The 19029-nt window shown below is 28.7% G+C and overlaps 1 protein-coding gene across 2 annotated transcripts in view; it reads left to right on the forward strand.

Moving 5' to 3' along the window:
* LOC111613309 (lissencephaly-1 homolog) overlaps window positions 1-19029 on the forward strand; it is a 56042-nt gene that overhangs the window by 33758 nt on the left and 3255 nt on the right. Inside the window, exons 1-8 of one of the 2 annotated variants that reach the window (XM_023354660.1) lie at window positions 7308-7401; window positions 9190-9396; window positions 10179-10275; window positions 10439-10510; window positions 12520-12622; window positions 17058-17154; window positions 17236-17367; window positions 17436-17537. In XM_023354660.1, coding sequence (XP_023210428.1) covers window positions 9193-9396; window positions 10179-10275; window positions 10439-10510; window positions 12520-12622; window positions 17058-17154; window positions 17236-17367; window positions 17436-17537 — 807 coding nt within the window. In that variant the 5' untranslated portion in view covers window positions 7308-7401; window positions 9190-9192. Of the gene's footprint in view, window positions 1-7307; window positions 7402-9189; window positions 9397-10178; window positions 10276-10438; window positions 10511-12519; window positions 12623-17057; window positions 17155-17235; window positions 17368-17435; window positions 17538-19029 lie in introns of those variants that run through there. The other variant, XM_023354659.1, reaches the window with a different exon arrangement.

Here is a 19029-nt window from a genome sequence, read left to right on the forward strand (position 1 = left end):
CTTTTTTTTTTTAATATAAAATAACCAACTCCATTGAGAATTTTTATAACATTACTAATTGTTAGCTAATGTTGTGTCTTTGGACAAATGAATTGTTCAAAGCTGGAATTTATCTTAACGTTAATCAATATCACATTTTCATGTTTTCCAGCAAATCTTTATTAGAAACAAATGTTTTTAAAATCTAGTTTACGGGCCTGATTAATGTTATAATAATTTTATTTAACAAATTTTGGTTGAGGATAAAATTAAAACATTAAAAGTTTAAATCTTAAAAAATAAGAGTTATTTTTAAAATTGAGTTCATATTCTAGAATTCTTTGAATAACTTGTTCCTGATGACTATTCTTTCTACAGTTAAAATATTGATTAAAAATTTCTTGCTTTTTTTATTTTAAAATATATTAATACAGTAGAGCATCGATTATCTGACTCAATTGGGGACTCGGGTTGGTCAGATAACTGAAAAAATCGGATAACCAAAAAGAATGAAAAAAATACATTATTAGTATAGTATATTAGTATATCGCTATTAACCAACTTTGCATTGAATTTTCGTCGATGTTAAGCCTAACAAATTTTTTTAAAAATAATAATCGTCGCTATTCTATTGTTAAAAATTATTTTTAAATTATTTTATTGCTCACAAAACAAACAACCAATCATAATTAGAAAATTAGGTATCGTTTAAATACTGGCCTCCCTTTCATGGTCAAGCCAGTGTTACCAGCTAAAACATGCAAAAATTTAACAAAAATAATATCAAAGTAGCCAAGACATAGCCAAATATTGTAGCGCCACATCACTAGTGGACATTTGAAATCTGCCGACTAGAACAGTCTGTTAACCGATGTGATGTTTAATCGGGGGTCGGATAATCGATGCTCTACTGTACTAGCAGGTAAGCCCAGCTATGCTTGGGCAAAATAAGTACAAACATTAATATTATTATAAAACAGCTTTGTTTCAAAAATTATTGAAACTAATATCTCAAATACTATAGTAGAGATAACAGAGACTTGCATGCAATCCTCATAGTACTGTGCAGTGTGGGTGGAAATAAATCTTGAACAGGTATGTTTTAAATTGTGGATTGTAATTAATGTCACTTTCTCTGCAAATTTGTTATACAATAGATATCTATATATTTTTATGTAGGGCTGATGAGGGTGTTGTGTACCAAGATGCATGCCAGTAATAAAGTTGCATTCTGATGATATAAGTGTCATTTTGATATCACCAGTAGCAGTGTGATAAGTCTGTTATATCTACTATAGTATTTGAGATAGTTTCAATTAAGATTATTAGATTATTTTGTATTCTAACCTTTTTATTATATTTAATATTTGATTTATACAACTACAAATGTTATCTTACATAAGGATTTATCACACCAAGTGACCAATCTAACACATTTTAAAAATTCTTTAAATTGTGTACATTAGAGGAAGAAAATTTTTAAGATGTGTTAGATTGGTCACTCAGTGTGATAAACCATATGTTAGATAATGCTTGTAGTTATAAAAATCAAATACTATTATATAATAAATATTAAAATGAAAACCATATAAAGAGTTTGGTTATTTCACTCTACCATTGTCATGTTTATTGTGATATTTGGATGGTATGAAATGGCTCAATTTTATTCATCAAGTAGACATGAATTAAAAATATGATATTGTATTTTTTCTATTATTATTATAATTATAATTTAATTAAATAATTTTAGACTAAACTGGAAGAAAAGAATCGGCCTGGTATGGGACTCAAACCTGCAACTCTTGCTTAACATGCAGGTGCGCTGCCAGTTACACTACACAGACCTCTAGTCTGATCTTCTCTTCCAGTATATTTAACATTACGATATAACCATTGTTGGTTACTATGGTGCCAACTGGGGACACATTCAGTGTCTTCAACCTGTGAACTCCCATATATGGCATTGCATACCTGGCAAGGCATATAAATATATAAATATAAGCATCCACAACAAAGTGCCTTACATGGGAGTTTACAGGATGAGGACACTGAATGCATTCCCAGTCGGCACCATAGGTGGGTGGATCCAATAGGAAGAAGAGTGTTGTGGAAGGAGGTTGAAGTTAGACCAAAAGTAGTAATTGACCTCATCTCAGAAGAGAGGATGCTCAACAAATACTACTTAATACTGGTCTACTATTAATATTTGAAAAATGTTTATGTTGGATAGGTTGTGATGGCCCCATGCAGGATCAAAGTTGCTAACCTTAACATCTGAAAGACTTCACATAAAACTTGTTTAAATAAAAAAAAAGTCTTGTAAAAATACAAGAATAATTGCTTTTATATGATCCTGTAAAAAATACTGGTGAAACCAGGTTGAGAAAGTAAAGCTCAGCAAAAACATCTAAGTAGGAAAATTTTGAAAGTAGTGGCATAAGCATGCTGGAAGCAGATTTGACAGTAAGACTCAACATGTGAATAAAGTGCACATTACACAAACTACAACTACAGGAAATTTTGAATGAAGCAATGTCACCATGATAATAAATACAAAAAATAAACATTGGCACAGAAAAAGAGTTCCAACTCTACTTCATGCCTTAAAATTGTTACATGTACTGTACATTAATTTGACTGAACATTAGAACATCTAAAAGTAGTATCAGTGAAAGAAGTTTGGGGCAATGGGCTTCAGTTACTAAGGGGAGATGAAATTGGGGGGTAGGATGTTCAGGTTTCTTGGTAGTTAAGCATGTCTGTAAATATCACATTTATAGAAAGTGCTAAAATTGGTTTGGCATTTGGTTATGGCAATGCAACACATGAGCGATCTGCCAAGGAGAATGCATCTTGGAAAGACTTTTATGTAAAGCTGGCTCCAATTTAAGCGTTACTAACGTGAAGAAAACCCAGAAAACTCCACGTGGCCAGTCCATTGGCTATGCGCAAACCTGTGACAGACTACCAGTATTTGGTAGTTTTATCTACTCGGTTACTGGAGGATACTTATTGGGCTACAATTTGAAAAAATTGTACACCTATAAATTGTCACTGTCATCTGTTCATCTCTGTCTTTCCTTAATCTCAAGAACAGAGTTAGATAGATGAAAGTCGAGACAAAATATAGAAAGCTTAGGGGCAGGAGGTCCCAATTAACTATAAACTGAAAGTCACATTATTTAAATTCAAAACTTTGCTCTGAATGGAGTTAGATACATAACTGGCATGATTCTATTGCTAACATGAAAATTATGATGTACAGGGGTAAAACACTACTATACTCCATGCAGGCAAGTGCTATGTGCTACCTGTCACAGTAATGGTGTAATGATGTGTCCATTTCGTGCTATATCATTGTCACAGTAATTCAGAGAATATAATATATATATATATATATATATTGAAATCATGTCCTTTTTGGTAAGAATTATATTTAGTTAAATTTTTTTCAATTTTAAATTTATTTTGTTAAATAGATGACACTACATGTAAAGCCAGTAATCAAATGTAGACAAAAATTAATCGATATATGGAAAACCAATTGATAATTTCGGGTGGAATGTATGATATTATCTAAGTTAGAAGTAATTGAACGTAACTTCCACATTTCATAGCAATTGGTCAAACAGCCTACAAGTGTATAGCAAACAAACAAACATCCTCATTTATATAGATAGATTAGAGGAAAAAATTCATTTACAAATGCTAAAGTCATTAAATAAAATCAAAATCTTACATAATTGTTTATAGCTTTTGATTTATTTAAAATAAATATATTTATTTTATAGCTTTTGATTTATTTAAAATAAATCAAAAGCTATAAAATAAAAATTATCTTTCTATTAGCGTAAAGCATTTTGTGTATTTACTTTTAAAAAACTAATTAATTTAAATCTCTTCTAAAAAATGTGTTTATATATGAAACCATACATACTGAATATATCATCATTTGATATTTTTAAAGTAACTTGAATAAATTTCACTTATTTGAAAGGTATATGGATTTCAGTGAAAATCTTATAAACTTCTCTTGAAATTTTTATTTGTAGAGACCATTGAAACAACTTTCTGCAGAATGATTTATTATTAAAATAAATCTTTGTTTATGTGTTGAATTATTAAACATTTGAGCTCTATAAGATGTTTACTTTGGTCTTGGTTATTACAATTATTCAAGGAAATGAAATTAGAATAGAAATAATAGAAATGAGAAATATAAATATACAGGATTCCAACCTACCTGGAAAGTTGGATTTTCATTAGTGTTTATTATGGAAAGTCAGGAAATTTGTCAAAATGTCAGGGAATTTGTCTCCTTGGCCACCTTGTTGATTTTGTTTACTGACAACATGGCTGACCAAGTATAGATGTCTGAAGGTAGCAAGAAATAATGTTCAATGTAACTTATGAGCATGGTGCAGAATATTTTCAGGATCCGAAATTTCCCAAAAATTACTGCATACACAATAAAACCATAATTTATGAACCAATTAACTATTACTGCATAATTTTGAAAATTCAAATTATATTATACAAACAATTAAATAGGACTCCCATATAATTTGCCATGCAGCACTAACTGATAACATAAAAATATTTTAGATTAAAAGAATGCTTTAATTTAAACATGTCATCATAGGAATTTGATTAATTCATTCTGGAGACCCCCAAAAATAAAATATATATACTTTCTTACTACGTTTATTCATATGTAATAATAAAAATACATATATACACAGTCTTGCATTTTTATTAGTCATGTTTTTTCCATTTGTGGGGGTTAAAGAATCTGTCCAATGTCGATTGCTTTTCTGTNTACTACGTTTATTCATATGTAATAATAAAAATACATATATACACAGTCTTGCATTTTTATTAGTCATGTTTTTTCCATTTGTGGGGGTTAAAGAATCTGTCCAATGTCGATTGCTTTTCTGTCTTCATGATTTTTCAGAATTAATTAATAGCATTGTAATTGTAGAGATTCCTAGGCTTATTAACCTCAACCTGATTTGGATGCCATTTTAAGACTGTTGTTCTGACATCCTCCCACTTCAAAGGATCTTTAATAGCAGATGTCGGCATAAATCTGCATTTTCAGAAGAAAACGTAAAAGAATTGTTTCTGTCAGAAATATAAAAGGCTGGAATTACACGGAAGAGTTTCAAATATGGGGAATACTATCCGATCAGTATATACTGGGTAGAATGTCGATGTCGACGTCTCCCGCGCTCCAAAAAGTTTTGAATTGTTGCCTGAAGACAAAGGAAGATCAATCTGTATTTGTTATTTTATGTTGCTTCTTCTTGTATTTGTTCAGTAAAGTGTTTGTTGTCTGATCATAAAAATCTTTCGCGAAAGTGTTCGTTATTCGATTTATTCGTTAACTGATCACCCACTGTATATTTATTTTATCATCATCATTTAACAGTGAATATGTTTATTTTATTATTTTAACATTGTCTTTTATTACATGTACTGTTTGTTTTACTGCTTGTTTTAATTGTTCTAAGCATTTAATCAGCACGTTTAATCAAACACATGGAATTTTGATCTATAATCAATGATTTGTCACTGGCATTTTACCAAATGTCATGATTTTATTGTACTTTTCGTAAATGCGGTAGTATCAATTTCATAATTATTTATATTACAACAAGCTGATGAGGGACTTAAGGTCCAAAATGCATTCTTTTGGAAAAATAAAGTGATTTTCTAAGGTTGGTCTTGAGTCCAGTGACAGTGTAATATCTAGTGATAAAGAAGGCCAACATAATGCTCACAAATATATACGAAGACTAGACAAGAAACATATCATAATGATAAAAAATTGAAACAATGAAGATGTAATTAAAATGTTCTTTTTTTAACTAAACACCAATCGTATGCTGAAAATCTATCGGTTAACGCATCTGCACGGTAAGCAGGTGTTGTGGGTTCGAGTCCCGCTCCGGGCCGATTTTTTCTCCCAGCGGTTCTAAATTATTTAAATTAATTTATTTATTTATAATTATTAATATTAATAAGAGATGGCGCCTAACGCTTACCTCTAGTGCCAAATTAATTACGTAATTTATTTAGTAATTAGCCTTAAAACTAGCCCGATGGATTTACGGCATATGTTTGGTGATTAGCTATATTACATCGGGTTTAGCGATGTTTATATATATTACGCCTTGCCGGGGCTTGCGATGGCCGGTTGAGTGCCTTATAGGAGTAGGACGTGGGCACTGAATGTGTCCCCAGCCGGCATTGTAATAACCGTCGATGGTTACATAGTTATACGCTGGAAGAGGAGATCGGATCGGAGGTCCGGATAGCGTAACTGGCAACGCATCTGCACGGTAAGCAGGAGTTGTGGGTTCGAGTCCCGCTCCGGGCCGATTTTTTCTCCCAGCGGTTCTAAATTATTTAAATTAATTTATTTATTTATAATTATTAATATTAATAAGAGATGGTGCATAACGCCTACCTCTAGAGCCAAATTGGTTACGTAATTCATTTAGTAATTAGCCTAAAACTAGCCCGATAGATTTTCGGCATACGATTGGTGTTTAGTTATGTTATATATCGGGTTCTTTTTTTATTTTTGTAATTTGTAATTAAGAAATAAGTTAAATAATAATAATGTTATATGTTTGTAAATACTTTCTAAAAAACTTTTATGTAGGATTTTTAATATTTATTCTAAATGAATTACATGATGATTATTTTGAATTTTATATAATGTATTGATTAAAATTTGAATTAAGTAATTGATTACCATTCTAGTTATAAGCCTGTTGATATTCTTCAGCAAACTTATTGATTCCATTATTCTATATTTATCAAAAACAAAATGCTGAAAAGGTTTAGGAGCAAAAGTTTCTTGGAAAAACATCCTCCCTCTTAAAATTGCTATTAAACAGTTTCATAGCAAGCATAAATGGAACAAATAGTTTCATTACAAATAACTAAAATTTGTTTTAAATTTAAACAAAATATTTGATGTATACTAAGTTGTCCCCTAAAAAAGAAAAATTAAAAGATACATAACTAATTTATTTTGAATGTAAACCAAAATATTTGCTGCATGCTGTTCTGTTTATGCTTGTTATGAAACTGTTCAATTTGTTGTATAGTGATCAGAAAGCAGAATATTTGATCTCGCAAACTCCCAAAATTTATTAATTATTAAATCAAAAAGAAAACGTTGAAAAACTAGTACATGTCACTTGTATTTATAAAATATTGAAAATTTTATTCATTTATTAAGAGAGAGTAAATTAGATTAAGTAGATTTTAAATAGTTATAATTAATTACATAAGTAATTTTAGTCATTAATATTATTTTTTTTTCTACAGCCTGGAGAAATAGATAAAAAATATACAGGTCTGTTAGAAAAGAAATGGACTTCAGTAATAAGGTTGCAAAAAAAGGTAACTTATTTAATTTTAAATTTTTAAAATGTAATGTAAGTTGTAGAAATAATTAATATTGGATTAGTTTAAATATCTGAGGATATCTTAAATTCAGAAAAAAATTTGATGGTAAGGTTTGGTTATTTTAAAATTTTTAAACTGTAGTAAGAATATTAAAAATGTATTTAAAATAAAATACTTATACTATAAATTTTTGAGTAATGATATTTAAAAACTATTTTAAAAAATTTTAATTTGTATTCCAACTTTAAGCTCAGGATAAGAAGAAAACTTGCATCTTAAATTCAAAGTACTAGGTATCTCAAAATAATATAAAGCTTTCCAAAATAAAGTTAGTCAGAAAACTACACAAAATATAAGCATAGATTAAGCAATCATAATTCTAAACTACCATCTTTTTGGACTATGTTTATGCTAATTTTTAATTAATTAAAAATTAGTAAGTGTATACTCTGAAAATCTGGAAGGTCTGTTATGATTCAGCAAATTATATTAAAATTTACAAAATTTATTTTATATTAAATTTTTTTCCTTTCAAGTATTAATAATCATGTTGAATATTTATATTAAGAATGCGAAACTAAAAACTACAGTTAAATCTGATGTGTATGTATAAATACCACACTGTGGATGTAGTACTTATTTTATAAAACTATATTGACCTCATTCTCTGACATGAAATGTTTGAATGGAAACAGACTTATTACAGAAAAAGTAAAGTATATACTATATTTTTTATTTTTTGTGGATAATATAGATTATCTGTAAAAAAAAAAAAAAAACTGAAATCAGTTGCAGGTAATGTGATGGGGCAGTTTATTTGCTAATTGTGCAATTTTCAATTTTATTATGAAGTATTTAAACAGCTTTTCATATGTTCAAAGTGACTAAGAAAATTTTTAGAAAAACTTGAAAAATAATTTGCATAGTGAAATATTTTACATTTTTTAAAGTAATGCATTTTCTTTCAATTAAATACCAAAATCTTTGTTAAACAAGATTTCAAGAAATTTATTTGGAGTTTATTTCTGTTTAGTTGATTTCTCAACTTTTTCAGCAGCTGGTTTTTACATGTATTTCTTGTATTAAATTACCATAAACTTTATTATTTAATCTGAACTAAAATTTTTTATTTTAGAAGAGTTTAATAATCATTAAAATTGTAACATTACAAAATTAACAATACAACTGTCTATCAGCATAATGGAAAGGTTTATTTATGCAAGTACTTTTGACAGTATATAACTGTTCTCTTTAGGCAATATCATTCACAGAAAACAAAATGCTACAATTTAGAAAATGGAATACAAATAGTAAAGAACATTTTAAAAATTGTTCCTCATGCACAAATATGGAATGTAATTGAAATACATAAAATTGCAAAATTTTTAACAGCTCATATACTCATGAAATAAAACTAATAAAAATCACCAAACTGATATACAAAAGTAAATTAGCACATAGTAATGCCATTAATGAAGCAATATAAACATTAATGTGTGCCCAGGTTGTTAAAAATTTTGTTGTTTCAGTTATGTTCCCATGTTTGTGCATGAGGAACAATTTTGAGAAATGTTCTTTACCATTTTTATTCTATGTTTTTAATAGTAGCATTGTTTTCTGTGAATTATATTGCCTGAAGAGGATAGTTATGTTGTTAATTTCATAACATTACTTGGCATCTAGTGTTTTACATTTTATAAAATTGTAATAAATCATGTTTTAAACTTTTTTGTATAATGTACATTTTTTTAAATTTTACGATTAAACTTTAACATGAAATAGGTGATGGATCTTGAAGCTAAATTAGCAGATGCAGAGAAAGAATATATTGCGGGTGCCCCAACTCGTGATAAACGTTCTCCAAATGAATGGATTCCTCGTCCACCAGAACGTTACTGTCTTTCAGGTCATCGAGCTCCTGTGACAAGGGTGATATTTCATCCTGTATACAGTGTGATGCTCACATCAAGTGAAGATGCAACTATTAAGGTAATGTTTTTAACAATTTATTATAATTTGATATTGATTTTTTTTGCTTATATATTTTAAAAATATTTTCTTTAGAATATATTATTTAAACAATAAAATATTTAACTAATATTAAATTAAATAGAAGAAATATTTAATAACCAACAATAATGTAAAAGAGAACTATTTTTATAAATCATAATAATTAAAAGATCTTAAGTATTGCAACTTAATATAAATTTTTAAAATGTTTCCTTAAATTTCTCAAATGAAAAAATATTATGAAATTAATCTTTATATAATAATGCAATTTTAAAAGTTTGCAAGTTGCTAATTAAAGAATTTTACTTAGAAAATATGGATTTGATATCTTACATAAACTATAACCAGAAATCATGATAACTGGTAGTCTCTTCTCAAATTTGCCAATTTTTAAAAAAAGGACAAGCAAGAATACACATTCATCCTTTGATATAAGTTATTTCTGTTTTTCATTTAACTTTTAAATTAACAACAGGAACTTAAGTGTTTATAATAAACACTTAAGTTCCTGTTGTTAATTTAAAAGTTAATCTTTAAATAAGTTGACTATGACCTTTTATAGATATTATATATACTTAAGAGTTAGTTTTTTCAATATAGCTGAGTAATTTGGAATAAGTGCTATGGATATTTGAGTTTAATGTCTGTTAATTTATGATGGTAATAGATTTTACTTTTAAGATTTCTTACATGAAAAATACAAATATTTGCATTAATAAAATATAATTGTAATATAAAATGAATTATGAAAACTGTTTTAGGTATGGGATTATGAAACAGGTGATTTTGAGAAGACTTTAAAAGGTCATACTGACTCTGTTCAAGATATTGCATTTGATCATACAGGAAACTGGCTGGGTAAGAAAGTTTAAAGAAATTAGTAATTTAGATGATCATTATACTATATAAGCTTTAATTTATAATTGCAGCTTACTAATAATTTATTAGAGCTTTTATATAATAATAGAAAATATTTGAAAAATTATATCTATTATATATAATTGTTATATTATTTTTGCAGTCTCCTGCTCTGCTGATATGACAATTAAACTGTGGGACTTCAGAGGATATGAATGTATAAGAACTATGAGAGGTAAGATATTTTAATTTGCAACAAAATTAATAAAGTAAGAATATATAAAAATGTATGTTTTGACTTCATTTTACTATAAGATACACTTAACATATTTTATTTAATTTATAATTAATGAAATGAATCAAGTACAAAATTTGACTAATTAATTTTTCTGTTAATTCCAAGCTTTACTATGTGAATTTAATTTTGTTGCTTTGAAAATTGTAAGATGAGTTTATCCTTTGATTTATGCAGTGATCCTAAACATCTTTATTATTGGATTGCAATTTGAAAAAGTTGTAGATCTATAAATTTCTACTGTTGTCCATCCAACCGTCTGTCTTTTCTTGATCTCAAGAATGGAGTTAGGTAGATGAGGGATGAGACCAGATATGGAAACCTTAGTGGCAGGAGGCCCTGATTAACTATATATAAACTTTCAATGCAAACTAGAAGTCACATTATTTCAATTCAAAACTTTTTTCCTAAAAGGAGTTAGATGGATGATTGGCACACCACTTTGCTCGCTGCACTTCAAAAAAACCATTTATTACATCACCTAGTTGAAGAAATCCATCAGCAATTAAATGAAATAAAAAAAATGTTTGGAAAAAAACATTTATATGAAATGAAATTTGTAGTCTTCCCTAGTGAATAATAATTGTTTCAAAATATTTCTCTTTAGAAACAATTCCCTAAGCAAAAATAGAATTAAATTTTTTACACATGCAAACCACAATTTTATATACTTTCATTCCATTTTTATTTTAAATTAAAGAGAGAGAAATAATGAGAATTTAGAGAGCTAATTTAAAATTTATTTTTTGACAAAATTTTGCTTTCATTTCTCATTTTTCTTTCTGAAGTCATTTTTGACATTTTGTATTTTATCAATTATTATTATTAAATTATTTAAAATTCATTTATTAGTTATTAAGTGAAGTCTTGTTTATTTAGGAAAATTCTTGAAATTTCAATTAAACTTTTATTGATGAATACAATTTATTTATAATGTCAATGAGAAGATATTTATGTAGAACAAATTAGTTCAAATCTAAAACTTTTCAAAAATTAAACATAAAACTATTAGGTTGGTTCAAAAGTTCTGGAATTTTCTAGTTTTATAATAAAACAATTATTTCAAAAATAAAAATTAGTTTATTCAAGGAAATAATTGTTATCACATTCAAGCACCTTCCATCGATTGGGCAGGTCACATATTCCTACTGAATAAAATCCAGGCTGTTTTGATTTGACACCAAGAAGTATTGCATGGAACAGAAGAGATGGTAGTCAGATGGTGCATATAGCTGAGCCATATAGGGGGTCAGGAAGATCCTCTCAGCCAAGATCAAGTAGATTCTGCCAGGTCAACCTTGAAATTTGTAGTCTTGCATTCAGATTATGAGGAACCCATATGTTGTTCTTAGACCTTTCCAATGGTAGATAAGTGATGAACTATGGTGGACTGGTCACAACTAAGTGTCTTATTTCTCACTTTGTCAGGAATGGGTTAGCTTCTACCAGGTGCCACAGCTTGTCATCCAGTAGAACAGAAGACTTTCCTGTGTTGCTTATCTTTGACTTCATATTGCCCAGTTTTAAATTTACTAAACCAGTTATAGATTGTAGACTTGGAGACAACATTATTGTCAAACAATTGCATCATATGGTAATAAAATTCAACTGTTTTTATACCAAATTGATAATTGCAAAGCACACTTGTGTAAATTTGGTCACAAGAAAGCATTGGCAAACTTGACTTATTTAAAAAGTTGATATTGTTACACAGAATACTTTATATTTTCAGTTATGATTGTGTACCTCAATACCCTTCATTTACATATGTATACTATGCAAGAAACTTCTAAATGCCATCTGTCAGAGAACAATTTTGAATATTCTAGAGAGATCTAGAAAATTCCAGAAACTTTTACATATTTTTTTGTTGTTGTTTTTTTTTTAATTTGCATATATTATTTTTTGATTTAATTTATAAATTTATTTTCATAAATATATAATTTTAGGTCATGATCATAATGTATCATCTGTTTCATTCATGCCAAGTGGAGATCATATTGTATCATCATCTAGGGACAAAAGTATCAAAATGTGGGAAGTAGCAACTGGGTAATTATTGAAATATTTTGTTGTTTTGCTTCAGTAATAATTTCATCATATATTTTTCACTTTCTATAAAGATAAAAATTTGAACTTTTTAAAAAAATTTATTGTGTAATATAAAAATTTAATATTAATTTTCTTTCTATCATACAAACACTATAAGGTAATTATAGATGTTAAAGTTTTCTCCCTCTGTTGTCCTTTATTATTTTTGAGGAATATTTGCTTCTAAAATAAATTCTTCTACACAGGAAGTATTTCAAAATTTTCTACAATGTTAAACATTTTTGAAATCATTTATATTTCAATTTCTGTATAACAAAAATTTCTTTGAAATGAAATATTCATAAAATAGATTGAAATATTTGATAAACATATATTAATAATACTTTGAAGATGGAGATTAATACATACAAATAATTTAAGTAATATGATAATTATCAAAGGAATACTTTCAGGCTAAAATATAGCTAATTAATCATTAAATAATAATGTAATTTGGCTAAAATTTTGCTGCTGCTTTGTGTCAAATTTAATAATTAGAAATAAATTTAGATTAAATTATTTAAAAGTTTCTGAAGAAATTATCAATGTTGATTGTGTGGCTTTTAATCCACATCTGCACACCATGCATTATCATTATGCTATCTGACCAGCATACTGTTTTTATGTACATATACCACAAACACATCCTACACTGGTGGTAACTTGTATGATATATAAGATTAACCTGCACAGTTATATACATAATCTTATGTATTCTATAGTAAGGAAATGAAGATCAGACAGATATCTTGTTAGAATAACTGACAATGCATTTGAATAGTAAGAAAACAGATTTGAGCAATAAGTATAAAAAGAAATTAATATATACTCTAATGCAGTGGTTCTTAACCTTTTTATACTCGCAGCCCACCAAATATTTCATAATTTTTTTGTGACCCCCATTTTTTTAATAATTTATTTGGTTTCATTGGAGAGAATTACACCACAAATGAAATTTCTTGAACTTCTATGCTTATGAACCCAAATTTGATATAATCACGATCGTATTTTCTAATTTTAATGTTACTTAATTTTATACCTTCAGTTTTAGGACTTGTGATATTTTCTGTTTCATTTTTCACTGTATCATCATCAGAACTTTCACTAGTATTTTCTTCACTATATTTTCTTTTTGAAGGTCCTGATCTGCAATTATTTACATTAAAAAAAATTTCTAATGTTCCTTTCTTTTTTTGCTCATTTTTATGGATTAATTGTAAATAAATAAAACTAAACACACAATATAAGAAAGAAATGCACTATTATTCGATCCACAGTCGATGCTGAAACTAAACTAAAACTAAAACACCCACAACTTGTAAAGATTTTGCATATCTTTTGCAAAAACAAGTTTTCAAAGCCTACTATTTTTCCTAATTATTTTTAAAATTCCAAGCATTAATAGTTTCTTAGAATTAATTTTGAATAAAATCAGTAAATACTTCGCTATAAGTAGCATATTTGCATTTATTTCTTCTGTACTAACAAAGTTGTATATAGGAAGAAATAAATAAATAAATAAAACTAAATACGAAAACTTTATCTTTCTTATTTCATTTTTCAATACGATATTTGGTTATACATTAATTTTCTTTTTATTATATTCTGAAGGAAATTTTGCATAATTTGGCAGCCCCCTGGCAAACTTCTTATGGACCCCCCAGGGAGACGCAGCCCCCCTATTAAGAAACATTGCTCTAATGTATATATTGTGAATTTTAATTACCTTTAAACCTTGTATAGGTGCTGCCTATAGCCAAGGTTATACAGTGGGTGATCGGTTAACGAACATAATCCGTTCCAAGACTTTGTTCGCTATCCGAATTGTTCGTTAACCGATTATCGATTTACCATAGGTTTTAATGGGAATTTAATTAATCCATTCTGGAGACCCCAAAAATAAAAAAAATATATACTTTCTTACTATGTTTATTTATATGTAATAATAAAAATGCATCCATGCACAGTCTTGCATTTTTATTAGTCATGTTTTTCCATTTGAAAGGGTTAAAGAATCTGTCTAATGTCGATTGCTTTTCTCTCTTCTTCAGAATTTTTCATAATTAATAGCATTGCAATTGTAGAAATCCCCAAGCCTCAACCTGGTTTGGATGCCATTCTAAGACCGTTGTTCTGACATCTTCCCATTTCTTCAAAAGATCTTTAATAGCAAATATTGGCATTAATCCTCTTTTTCAGAAGAAAACATATCTCGCCGAGTTTCTTGGTGTTCTTCATTCAAGAGTTCTTGGTGTTCTTCATTCAAGAGTTCTTGGTGTTCTTCTGTCGTCAGATCCGTTTCAGGTTCCATTACGAACTCTTCGATGTTCTTTATTTCTCAGATGTGATTTTTGTTACTCCTTTAGCTGCTTGAGTCTTCTTGATTATACAGTATGTTTCTTAAATAAGATTGAACTGCAGCCTACTGTAGACCTGTTCACGCCATACTGCCCAGCAATATCTTCTGACCACTCTCTACCTTGCTATTATACTCTCATCTTTCGAAAAGAAAAACAGACGCAAAACTTAACGAGTGCCTACTTGACAGTCTCACAAATACATAAAAGAATTGTTTTGTCAGAAAAATAAAAGGCTGGAATTACAAGGGAGAGACTCAAAGTTCGGAGGAATACTATCCGATCGGTATATACCGGCTTGAGCGTCGATGTCGACGTCTCCCACACTCCAAAAAGTTTTGAATTGTTGCCCGAAGACAAGGGAAAACCAATCAGTATTCATTATTTTACGTCGCTGCTTCTTGTGTTTGTTCTGTGGGGTGTTCGTTATCCGATCATGTGTTCGTTGTCCAAACATAAAAATCTTTCGCGAAAGTGTTCGTTGTCCGATCTGTTCGTTAACCGATCACCCACTGTATTTGTAAAATTCATCATGTGTGGCACAAAGACAATTAATATATGAAAAATCTGATTACTGATAAAAATTGTAACTGCAGTATAAAATAAAACTGTAAAATATACTGATAATAATGCAGTGATATGCAAATAATAACAATTTTAAAGTATTTGTGAGAGTTGTGGCAAAAATGACCAACACTCAATTCTAGTACAAAGCACAGTGATATTTTCATAATGTTATTTCTGATGCTGTTCCTTTCCTATTAGTTTTTATTCTGGAGTTGTACCTAATTCCTTGGCTATATGTTGTGGCTTATGTGAGAGCAGCTTATCCATGAGAAAGTCAGCATTCTTTTACAGCTTTCATTTTTATGGCTTATATGCCAGAGCAGCCTATAGTCAAGATTTTAGGGTATATAAAGATTTTGGGAATTGCAACAAGTTTTAGTTATCAAGATATTGACAATTGATTTTGAGTGTTTGATATAAGAATTCTATATATGGAGAATAACAACATATGATCAGTTACAACTTTATAAATACAAAACTTTTTGTTAACATAACATATGGAACAAATCATGTGAAATATAACATTGCATATTGTCTGCTAGTGTTGAGTTTGAATGGCAATCTGTAAAGTGATTTTTTTCTAAAATTCATTAATTTTATTTGCCTCATTTGTTGTACTGATTCTTTCATTATAGCATTTTCTAAATCTTTGAATTGTTTCAAATCAACTGGATCTAAAGATTTTTAACAAACAGATAAAGTGCTTTAAGATCTATGATCACTGTTTTGACAGTTATGGTGTTTGGGTCTTTGTTGTCATTGGATTCTCTCTGTATATTCATGAACACTACTATATCTGGAGCACTACCATTTTGCAAACAGATTTTTGCACAGGAAAATTAAACATAGAAGAAATAATCTGTTTAGTTTGTGTGTGATTATATGCCATTCTGCTGCTGTGTTTTCAGTTACCTTTTTGTATTCTTGGATAGCTTGAGGTGGGATGCTCTCAAATCCTGCTTTTTTTTTTTTTTTTTTTTCTTTTAGCAATTAGCAATGACCGTTCCATCAATCATACCCCAAACATAATCTTTGTATTTCTTGAAAAACATTCCACTTTAATGATGTTGTTTGAGCATTTCAATAAACATTTTATTAATTGTTGTTTACACATCTTTACCTTAGCAATTATTCCTTGCTAAGATAAAGATCATCAGTCAGTGCAACATTATTTGAAAATAATTTTCCATGTCTTAATTTTAATCTGCAATTAGATACATTTATAATTCCAAAATTATGAAAAACTAATAATTAAATTCTCTATTGATCTAATATTAATTTCCATAATTTATAATTTAAGTTTTTAAAGAATATTAAATAAATATTATCTAAACTAAAATTGTTATGCAATAATTACATGGATTAGTTCAGAATTTTCTTACATCATACATGATAAATATTTTATAATTAATCTGATAAATTATATCCAAGATATTTTGAATTGAAACAAGTGATATTATCATTTTTTATAGATATTGTATAAAAACTTTCACTGGTCATAGAGAATGGGTGCGTATGGTAAGAGTGAATCAAGATGGCTCTTTGCTCGCCAGTTGTTCAAATGACCAGGTAAAATGACCATTTATAAAACTAAAATTTCACTTCACTTATTAGAATTTAGATTATGCTAATTTTTATATGTATATATAGACTGTAAGAGTTTGGATAATTAGCACAAAAGAATGCAAATTAGAACTCAGAGAGCATGATCATGTAGTAGAATGTGTTTCTTGGGCTCCAGAATCTGCCATGCAATCAATCAACGATGCTGCTGGAAGTGATGTAAGATTAAGCATAATAGTTGTTTTTTAATATTTAAACAAGAATATTAACTTATTTTTTTCATTCAGAATAAAAGAGGTTCTAGAACAGGACCTTTCTTAATATCTGGATCAAGAGATAAGACCATCAAAATGTGGGACATCAGCACTGGATTGTGTGTGTTTACTTTGGTAAGATATAAAACTAGTCCTTATGGTTAATTTGAAGTATATCAGTAACTGTAATTTAAAAAACTTTTATTTTTAATTTATTATAATAATTAAAACTATGTATTTTATAAACTGTAAACTTTGGCATAAAGATTTTGAAAGAAAACATTAAAAATGAAAAATGATTTATTGTATGTTTTAATTAACTGGTAAAAACAATTTTTTAAGTGGTTAATCTATGTAAATTTTCCACCTAATCAGACATATGGCCATATTAGGTGGAAAATTGTATTCAGTTACTTTTTAACTTAAAAAATAGAAATAATTGTGCAATATTAGATTGGGTGAATATAAAATGAAAATTGAATTCAGTATTTAATTCATGTCTATGTTTTGGCATTAGTAATTATGGTTATTTAAATATAAACACCAATGAAACCCGATGCTTGGCAAGTTGTGGGTGTCTGTTTGCTAAACATCAGGTTTTGGTTGGTGTTTATATTTGTATATCTATGCCTTGCCGGGTATGTGATGGCTGACTGAGTGCCTTGAGTGGATGTTTCTGGCTGAGGGCACGAGTGAGTCCCCAGTTGGCACCGTAATAGCCATCGATGGTTATATCTTTAACTCTGCTGTGGAGTCAGGAGGAATTTCTGGCCAGAGGAGTCGGAGTCTGGAAAAATGTGTCAATTCTGACTCTGGGATTTAAATTTAATTTAGTTTTTTTTTAATTAATTGAAATAAAATTTATTTTATATTTATTAATTTTTTAAAATGTATTTGTATTTTGTTATAAATCATTTATTTTAAATACAAAATGCAACAATTTAATTTATTAAATATGTATCAATAGTTCTCTTTGTAGTATTTGTGTTTAGTAGGTAAATTATTTTGACCAAATTGAATTTGAATATTATTGATTCATTCCTTTCTTATCCCTGCTCAAAATAAGTATTCTATTTTTCTGAATGAGCCAAACTAATTGTTCAAAGTATATATTTTCCTTTTCTGAACAAGAGGCTGAAGTAACTAGATTGCATACTTTTTAGTTGGACTAAACTTTTCTGGAAAGGTGAAATTGAAGTGCAAAAGCTATAGAATAAAGATATGTAGATGTACAATTTTATATATATAAACATCAACTCACAGCCCGAGTAGATAATAACAACACCAAACGATCGCCTAATTATCGGGCTATAATATGGCTATTTTAAATGATTGGAACTAAGTAATTTGACAATTAGAGGTAGGCGTTAGGCGCCATCTCTTAATTAAATTAATAATTAAATAAATAAATTTAGAACATTCTGGAATAAAAGAACTGACCCGGGACGGGGCTTGAACCCGCAACCTCCGCTTGCCGTGCGGTGCGCTTGCCAGTTACGCCACCCGGACCCCGAGCGAGTCTTCGCTTCCAGAAGTATATAGATTTAGATATAACCTTACTTGGTTAAATACATCACCGACTGGGGACGACTCCTTCGCCCACGACCCTAACGGTACTCAGCCGGCT

This window comes from Centruroides sculpturatus, unplaced genomic scaffold (genome assembly GCF_000671375.1).
Source record: "Centruroides sculpturatus isolate CEXI.00-Female unplaced genomic scaffold, Cexi_2.0 scaffold1862, whole genome shotgun sequence".
NCBI lineage: Eukaryota > Metazoa > Arthropoda > Arachnida > Scorpiones > Buthidae > Centruroides > Centruroides sculpturatus.